Below are 8,662 nucleotides of genomic sequence, written 5' to 3' on the forward strand. Positions count from 1 at the left end.
GTCAGGGCCGGACAGAGGCGCCAGTGGCGAAGTGCAAAGCATTCCAGTTTACAGCAGAGGAGGCACGTGCAGCTCCTGATGTCGTTACAGGATCGTTTTTAGTGAATGGTATACCAGCCTTGGTACTGTTTGATTTAGGTGCCACCCGATATTTTGTGTCACTTGCGCTCAACAAACGATTCACAGGGGCTCTTGGAGAGCTAGATATCCCACTTGATGTTGAGATAGCAGACGATAGGACCGTCAGGGTTGCGAGAGTTCCTCGAGGATGTACACTACAGTTATTTGATGAGCAGTTTTCTGTGGATCTAGTCCCTATACCCCTACGAGGGAATAAGGTTATAGTGGGTATGGATTGGTTGAGCCCCAATAGGGCAGTGATTGACTGCGAGTAGCAGCTAGTGAGGATTTAGACTCCTAGTGGGGGAGGGTTAGTGATTTAGGGCGAGAGGCCGCAGGGTGGATTGACTCTATGCTCAGTAGCGAGAGCGAGACGCTACCTTCAGCAGGGTTGCGCGGATTATGTCGCCTATGTCATGGATACTCGAGATAAGGGTAAGGCGATAGTCGATGACGTACCGGTAGTGCGAGAGTACCCGGATGTATTCCCGGAGGATTTACCTGGGATACCTTCGGAGAGACAAGTTGAGTTCAGGATTGACCTAGCCCCTGGTGCGACTCCGATTGCCAAGGGACCATATCGGTTGGCTCCTCCCGAGATGCAGGAGTTGTGTACATAGCTGCAGGAGCTGCTAGAAAAGGGATTTATCAGGCCGAGCAATTCGCCATGGGGAGCCCCGATCCTGTTTGTGAAGAAAAAGGACGGGTCACATCGCATGTGTATAGACTACCGGGAGCTGAATAAGGTAACGGTGAAGAACCATTATCCTATCCCGGGATCGATGATTTGTTTGACCAGCTACAGGGTGCATCTTGGTTCTCCAAGATTGATCTGTGATCAGGTTATCACCAGATGCGAGTCAAGGATGAGGATGTGCAGAAGACAACTTTTAGGACCCGCTATGGTCACTATGAGTTTGTGGTGATGCCGTTTGGGCTCACCAATGCTCCAGCCGTGTTCATGGATCTCATGAACCGCGTGTGTAGGCCGATGCTGGATCGGTCTGTGATCGTTTTCATTGATGATATCTTGGTCTATTCCAAGACTCAGGAGCAACATGAGGAGCACCTAAGGGAGGTGCTGAAGACACTGAGGAGGGAGAGACTTTTTGCAAAGTTCTCCAAGTGCGAGTTCTGGTTGCGCGAGGTGCAGTTTCTTAGGCACCTTGTCAACCAGAAGGGTATTCTAGTCGATCCGGCCAAGATAGAGTTCATGATGCAGTGGGAGATTCCGAGATCTCCAACTGATATTCGGAGTTTCCTTGGTCTAGTGGGTTATTACCGGAGATTTATTTAGGACTTCTCCAAGATCGTTGTTCCTTTGACCCGACTGACCAAGAAGTCGGTTACCTTCCGGTGGAGGCCTGAGCAGCAGGCAACTTTCGAGAATCTCAGACAGCGGTTGTGCGAGGCACCAATCCTGACTTTGCCGGAGGGCGTCGGTGACTTCGTGGTTTACTGTGACGCTTCGATTACGGGCATGGTGCACTATTGATGCAGCGAGGTCACGTGATAGCTTACGCTTCGAGGTGGTTGAAGCCTCACAAGGCTAACTATCCGAAGCATGATTTGGAGCTGGGGGCTGTGGTGTTCGCCCTCAAGATTTGGCGTTACCTCTATGGGGTTCGTTGTACCATTTATACGGACCACAAGAGTTTGAGGTACCTCATGGATCAGCCGAATCTGAACATAAGGCATCGTCGGTGGTTAGATGTGGTGAAGGACTACGACTGTGAGATCCTTTACCACCCGGGCAAGGCCAATGTGGTGGCTGACGCCCTGAGCCGCAAGGCGGTAGCGGCCCCGATTCGAGACATCTGTCTGAGGATGACAATGATTACTCCATTGCTGGAGCAGATCAGAGAGGCGCAGGTAGAGGGCCTGAAGGAGGAGCGCCGGAAGTGCGAGCGGATCATAGGTCAGGTTGCCTCATTTGATTATGACTGCTGTGGGCTGTTGACCCTGCATGGAAGGGTCTGGGTTCCATACTGGGGCGGAGTACGACAGGTCCTGATGGATGAGGCCCATAATTCGAGGTTCTCCATCCGTCCTGGGGCGACGAAGATGTATAGGGATCTTCGCCCTGATTACTGGTGGCCCTGCATGAAGTGGGACGTAGCATGGTATGTAGATAGGTGCTTGACCTGCAGGAAGGTCAAGGCTGAGCACCAGCGACCCCACAGAAAGATGCAACCGTTGGACATTCCCATGTGGAAATGGGAAGATATCACCATGGATTTTATCACGAAGCTTCCTAGGACCGCACGTGGAGTGGATTCGATATGGGTCATCGTGGATCGGTTGACCAAGAGTGCTCATTTTATCCCGATACAGGAGAGCATATCGGCCGAGAAGCTGGCCGAGAAATACGTGCGTGAGATAGTGGCACGGCATGGAGTGCCTGTCTCGGTGGTGTCAGACCGAGATGTCCGTTTCACTTCCAGATTTTGGAAGCGGTTTCACGACGAGATGGTTACTCGTCTCCACTTCAGTACCGCTTTCCACCCTCAGACGAACGGGCAGAGCGAGAGGAAGATTTTGGAAGCGGTTTCACGATGAGATGGCTACATGCATGTTTTATGGATTTCGGTGGCAGTTGGGATACGTATCTTCTGTTAGCGGAATTTCGTATAACAACAGTTACCACGCCAACATAGACCGTCCTCCCTTCAAGATGCTATACGGGAGGAAGTGTAAGACCCCAATATGTTGGGGCGAGGTTGGTCAGAGAGTCATGGGGAGTACTGAGGTAGTACTCATGACTACAGAGCGGATCCAGCAGGTCCGGAGCAGGCTCCAGACTTCTCAGAGTCGGCAGAAGAGCTACGCCGACAAGCGGCGTTCAGACTTGGAGTTTCAGGTGGGCGACATGGTCCTCCTAAAGGTGTCACCTTGGAAAGGTGTCATCCAGTTCCGGAAGCGAGGCAAGCTGGGCCCCATGTACATTTGTCCTTTTAGGGTTATAGCCCGGGTAGGCAAGGTGGTGTATCGATTGGTTATAGCCCGGGTGGGCAAGGTGGTGTATCAGTTGCGGAAGTGCTATGATTCAACGATTGTGTCCTTAGAGGATATTCAGGTTGACGACAGCCTGAACTACATTGAGAGGCCGGTGGCGATTCTGGATTGCAAGACGAAAACCTTGAGGAATAAGGTTGTTCAGCTAGTGAAGGTGCAGTGGCAGTACCGCAAGGGTTCTGAGTGGACTTGGGAGCCCGAGGAGGAGATGAGGGAGCACTACCCGGAGTTGTTTCCAGACGCAACATACTTCGAGGACAAAGTCTAAGTCAAGTGGGGGAGAATTGTAACACCTGGTTTTAGGTTCGCATTTATTTATAAATTATTCATTTTAATAGAGCTACTCGACGAGTTGGGAGCCCCAGACTCGTAGAGTAGAAACGAGTTTTGGACGCGAGTTTTAAGCTATCTACTCGGCGAGTAGGTCTGCTAGAGTGAAACCCTAATTTCGGGGTTTTGCACCCTATTTAAGCATCTTAATCCCCACCTTTTGGCCTCATTTCCAGCCTCCAAGTCCCAAACCCTAATCCACGAAACCCTAGAGCATTGTGTGAGTGTGTGAGCCATTTTTGAGTGTTCTTGTGTGATTTGAAGCTTGTAGAAGAAGAAGAAGCTTGAGGACTCCAAGAGAAGATTGTAGATCCAGAAGCAACATCTCATCCCCTTCACTTTCTGGTAATCAAGACTCTAACTTGATCATTTGTTCATTAGATCTCCTTATTTCCACTTTTTGAGGGTTTTGGTTCAAGAAGCTTGACCCTTGGGATTTGGACGTCCCAAGCAAGGATCTTTTCAGATTTGGGATCATTAAGGGTTGTTAAGGCATAAAGGTGCAAACATTATTCCACTGAATCCCCCATGCAAGCTCTAAGGTGTTGTTATGGCCTTTTGTGCCCCAAAAGGCCATGCATGGAAGGAAAGTATGAGGCTTTACATGTTCTTTTAGTGTCTAGGACCTAGATCTGAGTTTTAATGCTTTGGTTTGGAGTGATAAGGCTTTTGGAAAAAGATCTATGTCCTAAAGATCTAGGGTTTTTAGTTAAACCCATTTAGAAGGATTAATAACGGGTAAAGTTGGAAACTTTACACTTAAAAAGGCATTTCCAGTATGTAGATAGGGTATGGAGTTTGGATCTTTATAGTAGGGGCTTAATCCTTTAAGTTTACCCAAACAGACTAAGGAACTCGGCGAGTCCATAGAGGGACTCGACGAGTTGATGACATTCTGTCCCGATTTTGTACAAGGTAGAACTCGACGGGTCTGCTAAGGGACTCGACGAGTTGGATCGCGATTTCAAGATCTATGGATTTATGGGACTCGGCGAGTCAGGGGGATGACTCGACGAGTTGAGCCAACTCAGATGGTTGACTTTGACTTTGACCAAAACGTTGACTTTGACCAGGGGTAAAATGGTCATTTTACCCTAGGGAGGATTATTAGGTTTTGACTAAGTGTTATTGTAATAATAATAGCCGGGGAGTCGTTGGAGCAGCAGTCGGAGATTCCTCACTCGATATTTCAGCAGTTAGCTTTGCAAGGTGAGTTTCCTTCAGTAGGAATGGGTCTACAGCACCAAGGATGGCCCGTATATGTGATATGTTAGTAGCTGAGTGTGGGCGGGGCCCGCATCTCATAGTAGCCGAGTGTGGGCGGGGCCCGTATCTCGTAGTATTATTTGAGTATAGATATGTGACTGCTTGATAGGAATAGATATACTTGTTGTCTGTGTGATACTTGTATGCATGTAGACAGCGGAGTGTGGGCAGGGCCCGAATCTCCTAGACAGTGGAGTGTGGGCGGGGCCCGAATCTCCATGAGAGTGGGTGGATCTCGTATCTCCTAGTTGCATATTATGTGTATGATATGTGGTAGTTTGGGGAGACTCACTAAGCTTCGTGCTTATAGTTTTCAGTTTTGGTTTCAGGTACTTCCACTAGCAAGGGGAAGAGCTCGGGATGACTGCATGACACACACCATAGTTTTTAGCCTGGGATGTCTAGACTCTGATGTTTTGACACATGATTTTGATACAATATTTTGATATGATGTTTTTGGGGATACATGACTTGTGATTTTATTATGATGTTGATGAATTAGGGTTTTCCTTAAATGATTTAAAAGCGAAATTTTTGGACCGTATTTTTGGGATGTTTCATTCTTAACTACACATAACTCAACAATAGGCAATAAAAATCATAACTTTAACATGAAAGGTAAAACGAATCGAACACAAGTATTAACCAAAATCAATTAATCCAACTAACAAAATCACATAATATTAACAAGCTTTCATCTATATCTAGTGAAAGTATAAGGTTATACACCATAATCAGCAAAATAAAACAGAAAAATATCACCGAAAGATTGCACGACACGATCATCAAGCAAACCCGAAGTGAAATATCGATGCTTTTAGTGCTTGAATCTTCAAATCATTGCTCCAATTGACTCTCTAGATTTGAAATCGACCCTAAAGGGTTTCTGGAAGTCAAAATCGACTTATAACTTGTTGCTTAAGGCTGCCTGTACACCGATTAGGGTTGGAAAATCAGGTATTTGTAAAAATCTACGCAACCACGACGTGGTATCGAGCATCAACTTGCGTATGAAGGAAAACCGAAAATTTTCATTTTACCGAAGGAGCGCAGAGCGCTTTTCGCTGACTTTCGCGCTTTTGTCGTTTTTCGTCTTTTTCAGCTTCCTTCTCTTACTTTTGCATACCCGCTCCGTTTTTAATTGTGATGAAACATTTTAAAGCATATTAAGTATCATATATATTAAAATATAACATTTTAAATTAATTTATTAAGATAATTGCCTAATATATATAATTAAATAAAGCCATATCACCAAGATATCACAGGATATCTCGGGCAGTGACGAAAGTCACATTTCCTTTAGAGTTATTATTAAATGAAAATGATTACAAGTGCTAGCTAATAAAATGTGTAGTGATTTCATTCTCAGAGTATTCAGAGAAGAAAAGAGAGTAGAGGTGAGAGCGTGATTGTGTGGAAATATAGTTTTTATGCTAACGCATCAAACAACAAAGCTTTAACATATCTCACTACAATAGAACTTTTAGTGTGCATTATTATTATGTTTGTATTATTATAGGTCCGGCCCATTTGTTTTGTATTTTGCCTTGTATATGTATTATATATTTAGCTAATTAATGAGAAGGAATCGTAGGAATATTACCAAATAACTTGGTATCATTATTAGAGGTTATTCTACTAAATTCTATTAGAAGGGTATTATTGTAAATTAACTTAAGTAGTTAGTTGTTAGATTACTTTCTCATTGATATAAATGTAATACCTTCTGATCAATACAATCAGTTAGTTCATTTATCATTTCTATGAGCTGTAATATGGTATCAGAGCAGATACGTTCATGCTTCCGATGAATTTTCCGTTCGGTTGACTTTCCGATCGTCAATTTTGTTCTTCCAATCAGTCACTCGCAAATTCGTTTTCACTGATTGTGTTTTTCATTTCCAGTTTTTCTGATTCGATTCATCAATTCTTGTGATTTCTATTTGATTGACATCTTTTAAATCAAATTTCTTGTTCAATCTGTTCGTCATGGCAACTAATTTGAATAATTCTGGATCCTCTGTTTCCCCAATCGATGACAGAATGCATCCTTATTACTTACATCACTCTGATAGTCCTGGATTTGTTCTCATATCTCAATTGTTAACCGGAGAAAACTACAATTCATGGAGTCAGGCGATGAAGATTGCTTTATCAGTGAAGAATAAAAATGGTTTTATTGATGGTACGCTTCCTAAACCTAGTTCTTCTGATCAATCCAACTATAATGCCTGGATGCGAAACAACAAACTTGTGATTTCTTGGATTTTAAACTCAGTATCTAAGGGAATTTCTGCAAGTGTAATGTTTACTGAAAGTGCTTATGACATATGGAATGATTTGAAAGATCGTTTCCAACAGAGCAATGGACCTAGAATTTTTCAAATCAGAAGAGAACTTGTCAATTTAAGTCAGAATCAAGACTCAATAGGTGTTTATTTCACCAAATTGAAATCTCTAACTGAAGAACTTGTTAACTTTCGTCCACATTGCACCTGCAACAAGTGTGCATGTAATGGAGTTCAAGAAATTGAAAAATACTTTCAGGCTGAGCATATTATGAATTTTCTAATGGGATTGAATGATTCATTCTCCCAAACTAGAGGTCAGATCTTACTCATGGATCCTTTACCTTCTATTAATCGTGTCTTCTCCTTGATTGCACAAGAAGAAAAACAGAAATCCATTTCAAGTGATTCACAGCAAACAGTTGCTTTTCTTGCTAAATCTAGTCAAAATCAATCTCGGAAATATGTTGGTAACAATAGAAATATCAATAAGGAGAGGCCATATTGTTCTCATTGTAAGTTTCAGGGGCATACCATTGACAAATGCTACAAATTACATGGTTATCCTCCTGGTTACAAGCCTAAACCTAAAACTAATTTCACTGCTGCTGCTGTCACCAATGATCCGGGAACAACTAATGCTAATGATAATCTCAGCAATATGTTTAAAGGTTTTTCACAGGAGCAATGTCAACAAGTTATGTCTGCTCTCTCATCTCACATGATATCTGTTAATCCAAGTGAAGAGACTGTCACAGGTAAACATTACTCTCTTTCAATAAGACATGGGACAAAATCTTCTTTGTGGATTTTGGATTCTGGAGCTTCACAACATGTTTGTCATGACATTAATCTTTTGAGTAATACTCGTAATGTTCAGAGATACACAGTCACTCTTCCTAACAAGATTACCTTACCTGTAAAATTGATTGGTGATGTTCAACTTGATCCAATTATTACTCTTCAGAATGTGTTATATGTACCTGATTTTGATATGAACCTTATATCAGTCAGTGCGTTAACAAGAACACAAAGATTTATTGTGTATTTCACTTGTAATCATGCATTGATCCAGGATATCAAACTCATGAAGATGATTGGCAAAGCTGAGATTGATGAAGGATTGTATGTGATGGGCAATGGTGATCTCAAGAAGGACAAGTTTCAAAGTCTTAAATCCAGAGTTAACAATGTTTCATTAGATGTATGGCATAAGAGGCTAGGACACCCCTCAAATAAAAGTTTAATTCCAATTAAGGAACTACTTGATATTTCTGTTTCTTTGAGTACAAACAATCAACATTGTTCAATTTGCCCTTTAGCAAAACAAAAACAACTTCCTTTTCAATCTATGAATCATATTCGTGATGAGTTATTCTCTTTGATTCATTGTGACATTTGGGGTCCATATACAGTACATATACATGCTAGATACAAATATTTTGCCACTTTGGTTGATGATCATAGTAGATATACATGGATATACTTGTTGAAACAAAAATCAGATATACAAGATATTATACCAAAGTTTTATGCTTTCATTCTCACTCAGTTTGACAAAAAGATTAAGTCTTTCAGAACAGATAATGCTAGAGAATTGGAGTTTAAAGAGTTTTTTTGCAGAAAAAGGAATAGAACAC

At 42.7% G+C, this 8,662-nt stretch overlaps 1 protein-coding gene across 1 annotated transcript; it reads left to right on the forward strand.

Moving 5' to 3' along the window:
* The first annotated feature begins 6,508 nt into the window (after positions 1-6,508).
* LOC145117383 (uncharacterized) lies at positions 6,509-8,344 on the forward strand. The gene is made up of 2 exons (XM_079053679.1): positions 6,509-7,780; positions 8,098-8,344. Exons 1-2 carry the CDS (start codon positions 6,724-6,726, stop codon positions 8,130-8,132), a joined length of 1,092 nt encoding a protein of 363 aa, XP_078909805.1. The 5' UTR covers positions 6,509-6,723; the 3' UTR covers positions 8,133-8,344.
* The last annotated feature ends 318 nt before the right edge of the window (positions 8,345-8,662 follow it).

The sequence above is a fragment of the Lactuca virosa genome, chromosome 5, assembly GCF_052849685.1.
Source record: "Lactuca virosa cultivar CGN04683 chromosome 5, Lactuca_virosa_CGN04683_v6, whole genome shotgun sequence".
NCBI lineage: Eukaryota > Viridiplantae > Streptophyta > Magnoliopsida > Asterales > Asteraceae > Lactuca > Lactuca virosa.

What these genes read in the sequence shown, in the direction of transcription:
- LOC145117383 (XM_079053679.1), top strand. Translation starts at nt 6,724, where the DNA reads ATGGCAACTAATTTGAATAATTCTGGATCCTCTGTTTCCCCAATCGAT. An exon ending in AAGTGAAGAGACTGTCACAG is followed by an intron (nt 7,781 to 8,097) that starts GTAAACATTACT and finishes GCATTGATCCAG; the next exon opens with GATATCAAACTCATGAAGAT.